Source organism: Motacilla alba, chromosome 26 (assembly GCF_015832195.1).
Source record: "Motacilla alba alba isolate MOTALB_02 chromosome 26, Motacilla_alba_V1.0_pri, whole genome shotgun sequence".
Classification (NCBI taxonomy): Eukaryota; Metazoa; Chordata; class Aves; order Passeriformes; family Motacillidae; genus Motacilla; species Motacilla alba.
Genome location: NC_052041.1, coordinates 5,630,666 through 5,645,748, shown reverse-complemented (window position 1 = coordinate 5,645,748; position 15,083 = coordinate 5,630,666). Strand labels below are relative to the sequence as shown.

The window sequence follows — 15,083 nt, the reverse complement described above, 5'->3', positions numbered from 1 at the left end:
TGCATCCAGCAGCACGAGGGTGAATTGTTTCTGACCCAGAAAAGTTACCCGTGTGCCACTGCAGCTGCTCGGGGGACAGGGAGATGCTCGGGGGCGCGGGCAAGGGTGGATCCACAAGGCTGCAGGGGCACCCTGGGGCAGGGGGGACAGGCAGGGGGTGTCCCAGGGCTGTGACAGGGCAGGGGACACTGGGGGTGGCATGGCATGGCATGGGATGATGGATGGGATGGGATGGGATGGGATCCATGGGATGGGATGGATGGGATTATGGGATGGGATTATGGGATGGATGGGAATTTTCTCGAGCCTGGAATGCAGTGAGTTCCCAGTATCACTGTCTAGAGAAACCCCGGTGGAGGGACCTGGTCAGGGACAGAGGGACACAGATTTTGTCCCTCTGATCAACCCTCAGAAAGGCTGCAGAAACCTGACAAATGAGCCAGGCATTATGTGGCTTTTCTCTGCAGAATAATCACATTTCTCCATTATTTATTACATATTCAGCTTCCAGTGCATCCCCTGTCCCGTGCAGACAAGCCTGGGATGTGGAATCCCTGTTACAAACACTCCATTTCAGCTCACTCCCTTTTCTTCCAGTCACCCCTTCAGCTTCTTTGAAACTGATCCCAAGTTCAACTTTTCCAGAGTCTGAAGCTTTCAAAAAGCCAATTCTTAAAAAGCTAATTAGTTCCCCATAGGCTTTATTTCTTCTTTTTTTTTTTTTTTTTTTTTTTGGGCTCAGTAAATATTTCTGAGATTGCTTTTTGTATAATCAGTGTTGGGAGCTCATTAAAATGCACAGTATGTGGATCATTTGGAATGTGACATGGCTCAGCATGGACACTCAAGCTGCTTAAAAGGACAGAAAAGAAAAAGATGAGGATAAAATGAAAGCAAAAACCCAGCATTTCCTTTAAGCTGACACCACAGTTAAGGACTTAAGACAGGGCAGGGAGCCTGCAGCCCTGCTATTAGGAGAAAAGTCTAATTGCTCAATGCACTGCCTGCCCTCTCCAGCCTGTGTGTTCTCCAAAAAGATTCCTTTTACAGAGAGCTAAGATGCAAAAACCAGAGAATTCTCTGAGCAGGTAATTGTGTAAGGTTTTCACTCTGAGTAATATCAGGATTCTTCTTGAATTAATAATGAATGAAGTAATTTAAAAGGCCTTTAGTGTGTGCAGCCAGAAATAAATAATGCCTTAATCTGGGACATTTTATTTTCCATTAAAACAAACACTTTTTAAGAGTGGGCATTACTGAGCAGCACTCAGCTGCTCCCATGCCAGATGCCTGCTCAGATGGACAGTAACACTCAGGACTGTTTCCTCATTTTTCAAGCATGTTCTTGGTGCTTGGTGGCTGTGGCAAGCAGGGAGGCTGAAGCATCACAGGGAGAAATCCCAGCTGAAGGAATGCCAGGATGGTGGGGTGGGGATGGCCCTCCCTGTGCTGCTGACCCCAGAGCTGGCCCTGCACCTGCCCTGCCTGGGGAAACAGAGAAATGAACCCCAAACCAGCTGTAAAACAGAGAAATGAACCCCAAATCAGGTGTAAAACAGAGACATGAACCCCAAACCTGCTGTAAAACAGAGAAATGAACCCCAAATCAGGTGTAAAACAGAGACATGAACCCCAAATCAGGTGTAAAACATAGAAATGAACCCCAGATCAGCCCCTCCCTGACTGGGGTAGAACAGAAATAAACCCCAAATCAGCACGGGGCACAGCCCCTGGCAGGCAGCAGGACTCTCCCTCTCCTGTTGCCATCCCCTCTGCAGAGCTCTCTCCTGATATTTCCTCCCCTGCTCTGTTTAATGAATGGTAATAGGGAGCACTTGATTAGGAGCCTTTCATCATTTAGGACGAGGGGCTTTAGCTTTCTGACCTACTTTTCCTGCCAATGAAATTCCATTTTTAGCTTCAACTCAAGGTCTGAATGTTGCCCGAATTCAGCCCATCTGTCTGAACTGCCCACGGGCTGAGAAGCTGATCCCAGCCAGGAGGAATAAATGGAACCAGAGTGTTAATAGATGAAGCATTCTCCACCCTCTGCATATTAAATAACCCACTCAGTTTGTTCCTGAGTCCTCACAAACATTCCTGCTTCCCTGGGCAGGCCCTGCTGTTGTTGGAAGGAATATTCCTGCCACCAGTCGCTCTCAGGTCACCTTTTCTGCCCAGCTGGGGCAATGAGCAGCCTGGAACTGGCTCCAAGTTCAGCTTGTCCCTTGATCTGGCTCTGCTGAGGGTGGGTACAGCTACCCTGGGGAATCCATCAGGGAATAACCCTCCTCTCTTCCTGATGCTCCCCACTGCAGAGCGACAGAACTCGCTGCTCCTCGGAGCAGGACAGCATTGAATTCACCTCTGTCCTTTTATCACAGAAAACTCACTAAGAAATATCAATTTAAAAATCAGAACAGTATCAAAAAGGCAACTTTACCTGGAAAATCCCCACTAAGCAACTGCTGGCCACAGCTTTGCTAAAAGCCAAAGGGAATCCAAGTGCTGAAGATAAGCTGCTGCTGGAGCTGGTAGGCATCCCCAGCCCTCATCCTCACAGCCTGGCTGAGGGCTGGAGCTGCAGCAGAGCTTCTGGAGCATCCATGAAAACATCAGCAAATGAATTATGCCAGGGAAAAAGAAAACAGTAGTGTGAAACCATGCCAGATCTCGCAGTTGAATACCCAGCTGGGGAAGTGCCCAGCTCCAAACAAGGCAGAAAATAAGTATATTTAATGTAAAAGAATCCTAGCATGAAATAGGCTCTGTGCTTCCCCGGCCACGGCTGATTTACTGTTCAAGGCTGTCATTTGACAGCCTGTTTGCAGATCCTCCTGCTTCAGACCGTCGTGGCTCTGTTTACAGCTCAGCCTGGCAGGAGGCACCGGGACCCCCAAGGCCCCAGCCCAAACCAGAGAGTAAAACACAGCTGGACAGCCCTGGGGACATGCGAGGTGGAGAGGAGGGGGCTCTGAGCAGCCTGAGGCAGGGGGAACGTGGAATAAATGGCTTTTAAAAGGTCCCTTGCAGCCCAAAGCAGCCCAGGTGGGCTTGGGGGGCTCGTTGCAGCAGGGTGGGTGAGCAATGCTGAACTGAACCCTGAGCCCCCAGCCCTGCCCCAGCTGTTGATTCCCTGCTCTGTCAGCACGGAGGGCAACGAGCAGCCTTGGCTTCTGCTGCCCTTGGCTCATTGGGAGCGACACAGGCATTATTTCACTGGGGGCTCAGAGCAACATTAGCGAGATCACCTCGGACTCGCACCCGGGGAACGGAGGGACAGAGCTGTCAGGTGCAATATGCACAGCCTGGCAATGCCACTGAAGCCTTCGAGCTGAATTCTGGCCATTTCCCCTCCTTTGTGAGAGCCACAACACCAATTCCGAGTGAATTTCTTGCAGCACAAAGAGGCTCTCTTGCACCTGGAAAGCTACATGCCAATTCCATGCTTTATTCCAGCTCTCTCCTGCACAAGGCTTTCAAAATCACGCTCCATTGTACAGTACATAATGCTAATATTCTGTGCCCATTGTCCTAAGGCAGGCGCCTCCAGGCTGGAGCAAAATCAGTCCCGGGGTTCAGAGAGTTCCCGTGGCAGGAAATGGAGCTGAGGGACAGCAGGAGAGGGGGACAAACCCAGGCTGTGCACGGGATGCGCTGTGTGGGGGCTCTGCAACTCCTGCCAGCGTGCAGGGAGCACTGCAGGGCTGTGACAGCTCCCCTGGCACCGGCACACCTCCACAGGCCAGTGCCAGGGAGCAGAGCAAGGAACCCTGCAGTGTTCCAGGCTGGAAGGACCTCAAATCTCATCTCGCTCCACCTTGCACCAGGTGAACCTTCCATTGAACGCAGCCGCTGAAAATGGGCTCAGCCTGTCGTGATCTGAGTGGATTCCTGGCAGAACCCTCAGGGAAGGAGGGACACATCAAACCCCACTGCAGGTCCCACCAAACCCCACTGCAGTGAGTCCCTGCAGGTCCCATCAAACCCCAGGAACTCAGCCTCCTGTTGCGTTGTGCAGCTCAAACACCCCTCAGACCCTCTGCACATTAATCATTACCCAACTCCTCCATCTTCTCGCTGCTCTAACCAGATTATTGATGAATTGCTTAAAATGCACTTTCTGTAGAAGTTTTGTAGGTGACAAGTTGCCTTTTGCTAAATAAATTAATGGGACAGTTGGGTTTTCTCATTCCAGTCTGGGGAGAAGAAGTTTTGGGTTTGAAATGCCTAATTAGTACTACCTGGAATCCAGGAGCCGCGTTCCTCTGGCACTGTACCTGATAGAAACATGCCACGGGGCCATTAGTGCCTCGTGGAAGCACCAGCACAGAAGCAGTCTCTCCAGCAATTAATATTGCAGGAGCTGAGGATGCCAGTGGAGGAGCAGAGCAGCTGCAGCTTCAGAGCCCTGGCACAGGCCGAGGGAGGCTCTCAGCCTGTGCAGGGGATGGACGTGGGGCTCTGGCTGCCTCTGCCTCTGACTAACCAAGCTGAGACATTCCCAGACCTCAGGGCTGGCATTTCCAGCTCCCAGCTCAGCCCAGTGAGGCCACGGGAGGTGTTCCCAGGCACTGATGTCCTGGGCAGCAGATCCCCAGAGCAGGGATGCAGGAGAATCCTCCAGGGGCCCAGAATCCACCAGCCCAGCCACTGCAGAGCTCCCCAGGGTCCTCCTCTCACAGGAGATTTGACAGGGACCTTCTCCATCTCCCCACAAAACCCTTCCTGCCCCAAGGGCTGGATCCTTCCTGGTGGTGCTCCAAAGCTCTGCTGCCAAGTGCCAGTAATGAGGAGACTCTCAGCCTGCTTGTAAGAACAAAACTCCCTGAGACAGACTTGAGCCAGACACTTATTATTGTACTCCTGCAAATGCACAGAAGGGCTTCTTCTCCCTGCTCCGGGTCACTGAGATCATGTTTGAGGCATATGATTAATTCTCAGCCTTATTGTGTTAAGGGCCAGCAGGAGAGGAGTGAGATTTTTTTCTAGAGCAGTGTTAAATGAGGTAGAAGAACTTGTCACTTAGCAAGAGCTTTGAAATGATCTTTGCATAAAGCAGCAGCTACGAAGTTAATAGACATGAAGAGCCATCTATTGATTTGAGGTATTCTGAGGGGTTTTGGTGAAGGCAGGAGAAGGATCCTGCTTGGGATAAATAAGCCTTGGCTAATGGCTGAAGCGTTTAACATGCAAGGAGCCCTGCTCTTCTTCAGCCCCTCATGCCAACAGGCTCCTGCATGGGGACGGGAAGGGCAGCTGAGAAAAAAGGTGTTTTGAAATGTCTGGTTTTCCTCTTGGGTGTAAATTATGCTTAGCTCAACTCTATTCCCCTCTTTGTTGGTCCTAGACTGACATCAAATGTAAAAACAAAGCCTCAATTGAAATAAATCATTTCTCCTTTCAACATTAGCTGCACCAAGCACCAGAACATCTCACAGATACCCACAGAAATCCCCAATACCCTCTGATAGCATCCAGGGGCTTGTCTGGATTTCAATGTTCAGTTTTCAGATTTTCTCCAGAGCAGAGGGCCTCCAGCCCCCAGAGCATCCCCGTGGCCTCCTCTCGCACAGCTCCACACGCTCTTTATGCAACACGAATTACAGCAGAAGACTGTTGGGTCCAGCCCAGCGCAGGGCTTTGCATGGATATTTTCCAGCTGGTCTCATATCCCTGAGAATTCACCTTTTACTGAACGCAGACTTCAAACAAGCCCCAAATGTCTGACTGTGCAGAGGGCAGGGAAACTGCTGGGGGTTGAAATGGAAGTGTAAATCAGTCCTGGCTTGCACCTGGATACCAGGGAGGGGAAACACACGAACCTGCTCCCAGCAGACACAGTCTGAGGTGTGCTGGAGCTCATCCGCAGGCAGAGGAGGCACAGAGGAGAGAGGGGTGAATTTCAACACCCGGCAGCTGCTGAGCAGCATTCTGCCCTGCCAGAGTGCCCTCAACTCCCAGCAGCTGCTGAGCAGCATTCTGCCCTGCCAAAGTGCCCTCAACTCCCAGCAATTGCTGAGCAGCATTCTGCCCTGCCACACAGGGCCTTTCTGTGCTGGGCTGAGCTGCCAGGCAGGGCAGGGTGGCCGTGCCAGGGGCAGGGTGGCAGTGCCAGGGGCAGGGTGGCCATTTCAGGGACAGGGTGGCAGTGCCAGGGCCAGGGTGGCTGTGCCAGGGGCAGAGTGGCCGTGCCCAGCCCAGGGTGGCAGTGCCAGGGGCAGGGTGGCCGTGCCAGGGGCAGGGTGGCAGTGCCAGGGGCAGGGTGGCCGTTTCAGGGACAGGGTGGCAGTGCCAGGGGCAGGGTGGCAGTGCCAGGGGCAGGGTGGCAGTGCCAGGGACAGGGTGGCAGTACCAGGGGCAGGGTGGCCGTGCCCAGCCCAGGGTGGCAGTGCCAGGAGCAGGGTGGCCGTGCCAGGGGCAGGGTGGCCGTGCCCAGCCCAGGGTGGCAGTGCCAGGAGCTGTCCCTGGCTCACGGCTCCGGTGCCACCCCGGGCCCTGGGCAGGCCCTGCCGAGGCTGGGGGTCTCAAGGAGGGTCTCCCGTGTGTTTGTGCCCGCAGCTACGGGGACATGGTGCCCAAGACCATCGCGGGGAAGATCTTTGGCTCCATCTGCTCGCTGAGCGGGGTGCTGGTCATCGCCCTGCCCGTGCCCGTCATCGTCTCCAACTTCAGCCGCATCTACCACCAGAACCAGCGCGCCGACAAGCGCCGCGCGCAGAAGGTGGGTGAGCCCTGCCTGCCCGGCCCCTCCCGGCCACCCCAGCCCGGCAGGCCCTGCTCCGTCCCTGCATGCTCAGATAATCCCCCAAAACCTGCCCCAAACCGGCCCCACACCGCGGCCAAATCCCGCCAACGCTCCTAAAGCTCTGGGGAAGGGACAGACAAACCCCAGCCCCAAAATCAGCACCAACACACAGGGGAATTGCCCAAACCCCCCAGCACCAACACACAGAGGCAGTGCCCAAACCCCCCAGCCCCAAAACCAGCACCAACACAGAGGCACTGCCCAAACCCCCCAGCCCCAAAACCAGCACAAACACAGAGGCACTGCCCAAACCCCCCCAGCCCCAAAACCAGCACAAACACACAGAGGCACTGCCCAAACCCCCCAGCACAAACACACAGAGGCAGTGCCCAAACTCACACCCTGCAACAGACTCTGCTGGACCCCCACTGCCCCAGAGCAAGGGCAGGCGCTGAACTGCCAGTGCCCCCTAAACAAAGCACACACCCCAAAATAGAGCTGAATGTGCCGCAGTGATTCCTGCCTGGCTTTCCTCCAGGACTTGTGGTCACAAAAACCACTGTTGGCAAATTTCAGCTGCAGAGCCCCCCACATGTTTTAATGTTCCAGTGGCATCCAGCTCAGCCATTCCACACCAGGTTGATGTGGAAATCTCACACACAACTGGATGGGTTCTTGTAGGAAATTCTCCTATTCTATGTTGTAAGGTAATAACTTACCTACCCACATTTCCAGCACAAGCAAAATAAACTCGTATGATCCCACAAAATTTAGACACTGGTTGACCCAAAGTCCGAGTGGGATGATTTACATGCCCTGCCTTGGGAACAGCATGTGCCCCCATCAAAATGTCCAAGCAGGGTGATTTACACACCCTGCCTTGGGAACAGCATGTGCCCCCATCGAAATGCACCCCAGCCCCACTGCTGCACTCACTGTGCCGGGGCATTTTCGGCACCAGGAGCAACAGGGCTGTTATTACTCACCTTTCCCACGTACTTGTCTGAAGCAAACAGATAGCTGTGTGCACAAAAACCCTTAAATCATCCCCAGGAGCTGTTTATCCTCCTGGCTGCTTCGCTCCTTGTTGTCTCTCTGTAGTTTCAAACACACCCATCCAGCTACACGCACTTATCAGCACACATACCCCTCGAAGCTGGGACCGGAGCCCTGGGAATACACAAAAGCCCCTGGAAATGTGAAGGGATTACTGAATATTCCAAATTCTGAACAGTTTTTGCCTGTGGAAGCTCACTGAGTCACTGAGAGAGTGGAACAGATTTACTATATCTCTATTTCGATCTGCTAAATTACACCACAGCCAGAATCAGGTTTTTACAGCAACTGCAAACCAAAGGCCTGAGGTTCTTTTTCTCCCTATGGAATGCTGTCTGCCAGAAATGCAGAACTCAGGGGACCTGATGGAGAACAGTAGTAGAAAAATGTGTTATTTGTGCTTCAGGCAAGCATCTGGGCCGTGCCTGCTTCTTGCATCTCAGGGAGCTGACAGCAGAGAGCTCAGATACAAGACCTACAAAACCACAACATTTGGCAGTCAAAACACAAAAGGGGAGTAGCAGAGAGACAGAACCGTGCAGGAATCAGCTGCAGCCTCAGCACATCACTGCTGGGTTGTACGAGCCCCTGTCTGAGGTTTGACACGGCCCACGTGGGGCAGGGGAGGAGGTTTGGAGGGAGAGCGGTCGATTTGATCACACACAACACAGCAGAGGTAAGAGAAGGGGGCAGGTATGGCAGAGCCCACCCTGTGCCCTGCCCCGCAGCATCCAGAGGGGTCAGAGGGGATCCAGAGGGGTCAGTGCAGCCTTTCAGGGAGTTTCAGTGGTTGCAGAGTGAGCTGGCTGAAGTGAGGCTGCGCCCAGGCACGAGGATTTGGGATTTCACCTGGCACAGGAACAGGTGAGGTGTCAAAGGGCAGGACAGGGATGCTCAGGGGGAGTGTGTGGGGACAGTGCCCAATAGCCCATTTCAAGAACTGGAGCCTGTGAAAGAGAGCTCTTGTTCTGCTGCAGCAGCACAGGGACAGGGACAGGAGCTGCTCCGGAGCCCAGCCCAGGCACAGAGCAATGGGCCAGGCCAGACTTGGGCACTGTCCAGGGTCACAACCAGGGCTGACTGCAGCTCTGTGCTCCTGGACAGGGCAGCCCCTCTCTCCAGGAGCAAACCAATCCTCTAATTCTGCTTTTCCTTTGGCCCGTGATCCACTTGGTAACAGGGAACAGTCCCACCACCTTTGATGCCAATGTGATTGATTGCAGCTTTTGTACAGGTTTGCTGTATTGACACACACAGTGTATAATTTCCCCCATTTGAATTTCTAATTCCCTTGATATTGGTGGAATTTCTCAGTTAAGAAACTTTTCCCAAGTCAGAAGTGTGAGTAATTTTCACATGATCAGCGCTGCATGAATGCTAAAAAGCAGGAAAGAGAGAGGCACGCATTAGTGACAGTCCCTCTGGAGATGGCCAGGATCTACAGGGGGACATTAGGATCTGCTTTGATGCCACACTTGTTCCAGCATCATCCCACACTGAGCTGAGTGCCATCCTCAGAACCAGTTAAAACTCTGCCCCATCTCATTGAAGTTAAAGACATTTGCGTGGCTTTTCCAGGAAGGTTGGGAAAATCTCTTTGCTCTCTCAGCCCTTGGATGTGAAGAACCCACTCCTCACAGCAGAATTTAGGAGCACAGCAGGAACTGAGTGAATTCTGGTTCTCTTTGAATGGAAGAGCAGTTTCTTGGGCATGCACCAGGATCAATGCTTTCCAGGCTCTGTTTAGTTAGAGAACCATAACTTCCATGATGTACTGGTAGATTTCAAGACAAGGCTGCAGACCTTGTTCATTTTTTATCAGAGCTCAGACTGAGGTTTTCCAGTGACCAACGAGAGAGGCAGAGGTGCTGTATGAGCATCAGGCTGCCTGCATTGGCATTCCCAGGGGCTGCACTCCAAAACCCAGGACACAGCCCAGCCCCTCTGGCTCTGCTCATCCTAACTTTGCCTCTCAGCTGTTGAGGGGGCTCTGGTCTAGCAGGAAGAGGTGTTTAAGTAACGTGAATAAAATACCAGGAGGTGGCTGTTACTCATCAGCATCTATTCTTCAACTGAGGAGAAATGTTCCTTAAAAAGAAAAAAACCCAGTAAAACACAAAACCTAACCACCAGCGATCTAATCGCTTTAAGGATAAATTATTCGTTGCCAAACCTGTACTGTGAGACAATTAATTACCAGGAGATCTGGCAAATCTTAATTCCTTGTGCTGTGGCATCAAATTCTGTCCTCTGGCATGCAGCGAGGAGCAGGTCAGTGTGACTGGGAGAGGAATTGATCATTTGTGACAAGGCTCATTTTGGGAAAATTGTTGTGTTTTTTTCCTTCCCCAACGACTTTTTTTTTTCTCCTCCTTTTTTGACTGATGTGCTAAGAATAGACCTTCCTGACTTTGAAACGATGCTGTTCTTCAGCGAATGTCACAGCCTTGGATTTAAAAGAGAATGTGACACTTAAAAGGCTTGACAATAGAATGACTTTGTAATTCAGATGATGCTGGAGGAGCCCCTCTCTGTGTTCAGCTTGCAGCACGGAGGAGAAGGAGACGGGAGATGCTGCTGGGTGGAGGACAACACCTCCCACTTGCCCACCCCGGCAAGAAAAGGCAGAGGCAGCTGCTGACAGCTCCTCAAGGGCTGCTCCTTTAGCAGCAGCGGGGAAGGAGAGCAGCTCATTGTTGGGGAGCTGCAGGAGGGGTGAGCGCAGTCCCCGGGCACAGCTCATTGTCCCCAGCACACCAGGACGGGCAGGGCTGAGGGGCTGGGGGTGGCATGGGGGACACAGGAGAGCCCCCAGGGTGAAAATCCAGCAGGATTGTTGTGGATCTCAGCTTGGGGGAAAGCAGAGGTTCAAAGGGCAGCCCCTCACAAAATGGAAATGGGAAAATGGAAATGCTCGGATGCTGTGGGGAAAAAGAAAACCCCAGCCCTGCTTGGAGTGCATTTCTCATGTACTGGTTAGGTTTGCTAAATGAGCCGAGCTGCTGGAAGAGCTGATAATCCCAGGGGGACTGGCACGGCCTCCGTGCTGCCTTCCACAGGGGCTGCACTGAAGCTGCCAACGCTTCCCAGCCCTGGGTAATCACCGTGCTGGCTTTCAAGCCTGCAGTAAATGTGCCTTTGACGACGACAGCCTCTGAGGGCGCTCAATTCATTCCATTTATTATCTGGTGCCCTTTGGCTCCCTGAGAACAAGCAGTGCACTGCACAAGCCTCGAGCACTCTTCCCATTCCATCCTGCAGGCTTCCAGGAGAGAGCCAAGCACAGGCTTGGGCCAGGCAAGGACTGCCAGGACAGAACCCTTCTGTGGAGCTGCTCCCGCACCAAGCTCCAGAATCCAGCTGGGAGCCCAGGGCCAGGCTGAGGGAGAGCAGAGGGGATGAAGGGGCAGGAGAGGGGACACCTTGTCTGGGGATGAGTGGAAGCTGCCAGCACAGAGCAGGGCCAGCAGCAGGCGGGGAGGCTGGGCACGGGGGAGAGGAGGGGATGGAGGGAGGTTCTCCCATGGGATGGAGGGAGGTTTTCCAAGGGATGGAGGGAGGTTCTCCCATGGGATGGAGGGAGGTTTTCCAAGGGATGGAGGGAGGTTCTCCCATGGGATGGAGGGAGGTTCTCCCATGGGATGGAGGGAGGTTCTCCCATGGGATGGAGGGAGGTTTTCCAAGGGATGGAGGGAGGTTCTCCCATGGGATGGAGGGAGGTTCTCCCATGGGATGGAGGGAGGTTTTTCCAAGGGACGGAAGGAGGTTCTCCCATAGGATGGAGGGAGGTTTTCCAAGGGATGGAGGAAGGTTTTCCAAAGGATGGAGGGAGGTTCTCCCATGGGATGGAGGGAGATTTTCCAAGGGATGGAGGGAGGTTCTCCATCTCCTCAGGAGATGGTGGCACGCAGGCAGCCAGGGAAGAGGTAACTGTGGAGATGCTTACAAGGGGCTCCAGCCAGAAGGAAGGAAGAGCAGGGACTCAAGTGTCTGATTGTTCCTCAGGAGGACGTAGGAGCAGCCTGTTCCAGACCCTGGGAAGCTGCAGCAGAGCTGGGAGAGGGGAGTGGGGCTGGGAAAGGCTGAATTCTGGGCTTGTGTCATCCCCGTACCCATGAGGAGCAGCCCACACAGCTGTCAATAACCAGGCCATTGTAATAATTGATTTGCTACAGAGCAGGGGAGTCAGCTTTGAAATGTTCTGCTTTTCAGCTGACACCCTAAATTTTGGAGGTGGGTTACTGAACTTGTAACGTGGAAAAGAAGGGCAAGAAAGAGTGACTGGAGCTGTCTAAGGAGAGCTCAGCAACAGAACATGAGTCAGTGCCAGCAGGGGATGGGGTTGGGAACTTGGGGAGAGAGAAACAATCAGGTTAAAACTGGAGCTGGCTGACATTACAAGAACATGTTTTTTTCAACCAGAATGAATCTGTGTGGAATATGTTTTTGTTGTTGTTGATATTTAACAGCCTTTGACAGGAGGAAAAAAAGCTTTTTTATTATTTTTTAGAAGATATTTCATTTTTGCTGGGCTAGGTACCTCTTTCTCTGTTTGTCACATCCCTTAATAGAGTTCAGGGGAAAAAACCCAAACAAACAAATTAGCCAACCAGGAATCCTGCCTCTTTTCTTTCATATCATCGAGGAAAGCAAAATAACATTTTCCATCAGTTCAGCTATTCCAAATTCCCCGAGTCCCAGATTGTATAAGACAAGGAGCTGTCTCCTCTGAAGGGAAGGGCTGCAATCGGTGAGCTCCAGTTTATGGGCTCACTCCAAAGCCAATATTAAATCTGCTGTCAGCAGTGGCCCGATGCCCAGCTGGAACGCCTTCCCCAGTATCCAGAAGCTGCTCCACGTTTATTTCCAGTTTCACAGCGTGTCTGGGGGGCAGCAGAGCACAGCCTGGAATGTAGGGACACCCCCAGGGCCCTGCTGGGTCACCTCAGCCCCTCTGGCCCTGTCCTGGCCGCTGCACGCCCAGGCTGTGGCAGCCTCTGGCCAGATGTTCCCGTTTGTAGCACAGCTGGAGGAGCTGTAGCGGCTCACGTTCCCACTCCATCCCGGATGCCGGAATAAAGGCGGGCTGAAATGGGCTGTCAGGGAGACCTGGCTCAGCAGAAAGGGCTGGGAAGCCCTGTCCTGCCTGGGCCCGGCTCCCGGGGCTCTTTGCTCTGCCGTGATCCCGCAGGCTGTGCTTCCCCAGCCCGGGCTGGGCCCCGCACTCCCACCCCGAGTTCAGGCACCCCCGCTGGGCAGCACCCCCTGAGCCGCCACGGGCTGCACACATTAATTAATTAATTAATTAACTAATTAGCGCTCATCCATCAGGGCCAGGAGCCGGCATGTGGCACCAGCTCACGCTCTGCGAATTCCTCCAGCCCCTGAATGCTTCAGAGCTGTTAATTGGGGGTGGGAGCTGCGTGAAAGATGTTATAAAAGTGAGCTCTGGGAACACAGATAAGGAAGGACAGACAGATAAATCACAGCTGCTCATCACGCTTGGCTTGCAGGGAAACACTGAGCCTGCTTTGCACTGATGCAGAGCAGCAGCATCCCTGTTCATGGTGCAGAAACACACGAGGGACTCTTCTTGTGATTGTTTTTTTCTAAAGTAATAAGTTTCTAGACAAGTTCTGACACCCTGATTTACACCCCATAACAATTCCAGTTATTCCAGATTATTCCCACTACAACTGGGCACCTCTTTAGCAACATCCCTGGAGCAATTCTGACCCAAACTCTAAAAACCTGTTCCAGCACTCACACTGTAAAAAAGCACACGTAGGAATTCTTTTGTTGCTATTTCAAGAAGGGAGAGGGAAGGGAAGAGAGGTGGCTTTGTCACTCAGCTGGGCTGTGGGAACCTCAGCAGAGAGGGAGCTTTGAGTCTCAGCCAAGCTGCAGCAACTGAGTAAAACATAATTCAGCCAAGGGAAAACAGTCCACGGAGCGAGTCCCTGCACAGACCAAGGTGTGGCTGGGAGCCTGGCTGGAGCACGGACACACACACGGCACAGGCTGGAAATCAGAAGGAGCTTTCTAAACAGAGGAAAGAATTTCTGAAACAAATACCCCACAGGAGCGAGAGCTTCACTAAATCTGAGCCAGAGCTCGTTCAGCTCAAGATGAGAACGCACAAAAAGAAGTTTACAGGAGGAGGGGAGCAGGCGCAGGGCTGCAGGGCTGCCTGAGCACCCTGGCAGGTTTTAGTGTGACCCTTTGAAAGCTCCCTGCTCCATCAGGATATCTGTGACTGGCAGGGCCCAGACCCATTAAACTCCATATTCTGTGCATTGTTCCATAAATAGCCTGCACACGATGTTCCTCAGAGCTGGAAGAGATTAAACGATAAAGTTCATTGGAAATGATGTTCTGTTGCTTTAATGGTGCCAAGGGTAAGGTGGCATTAAAAGGAGAGGCTCAGAGGAGGAGAGGGGAATCTTTCATCTCTGGAAAGTAATGAACAGGCCCAAAATAAGATCAAGGTCTGACTGCAAGTGGTTCTATCAAATTATATAGGAATATAATGAGTTCTACGCTACCTCATTTCCATATGCAGCTCTATAACATCTCCCCCAAAGCAAAAGCGACAGAATATTTGAACTCGGCTCAAAAGCCATTTAATGTAAAGCTTTGAGAGGAAGTAAAATCCAAACGTGCACACTTTGTTTCTTAGAGAAAATAAAAGAGGTGAAAAGGGGAAGCAAAAGTTCCTCTTAGATCCTGTAGCAGTGCTGTGCTCTGTTTAACTCTGCAATCTGCTCGTCACCTTTTCCATCTTCAGAATCAACCGAGTCCTTTCCATCCAGGATTTAAATCCAAACCCCAAACAAGCAACAGATGCAGACAAAGGCAGGAAAATCATATCTATATCATAAATAATATTTCACATTCCACCTTGAGAGTAAAAACCAGATCCAAACCACTCCTCTGGTGGCTTTGGAGAGCAGCTTCATTTCAGCCTCAAACACGCAGTGGTGCTCACCTACTGCAGCAATCACCAACAGCATTCAAACCATTGATCATTGAGGAATTAGCACGGAAAACGCGGTTAATTACCTTGAGTAGCTGCACTTTCTGCCAGGAACCCTCGTGGTGTGGTTTTAGCAGCAAAGGGAGATGGGGCATGGACAGAGCACTTCATGTGAGGAGAGGCTGAGGAGGGACTGTGGCCTCACGGGGACAGTGTGAGTGCCCTGAGGTGCCTGAGAGACCCAAAACCACCTGGACATGGATGGAGGTGGCTCTAGATCAGGTGAAGTTTTAATGTATAAAT

General features: G+C 52.3%; 1 protein-coding gene across 5 annotated transcripts in view; it reads left to right on the top strand.

Annotated features, from left to right (window-relative positions):
- The window catches only part of KCND3 (potassium voltage-gated channel subfamily D member 3), a 90,410-nt gene that overhangs the window by 59,258 nt on the left and 16,069 nt on the right, over nt 1-15,083 (top strand). For all 5 annotated transcript variants that reach the window (XM_038162469.1, XM_038162468.1, XM_038162465.1 and 2 more), the window contains exon 3: nt 6,562-6,724. In XM_038162469.1, coding sequence (XP_038018397.1) covers nt 6,562-6,724 — 163 coding nt within the window. The remainder of the gene's footprint in view (nt 1-6,561; nt 6,725-15,083) is intronic.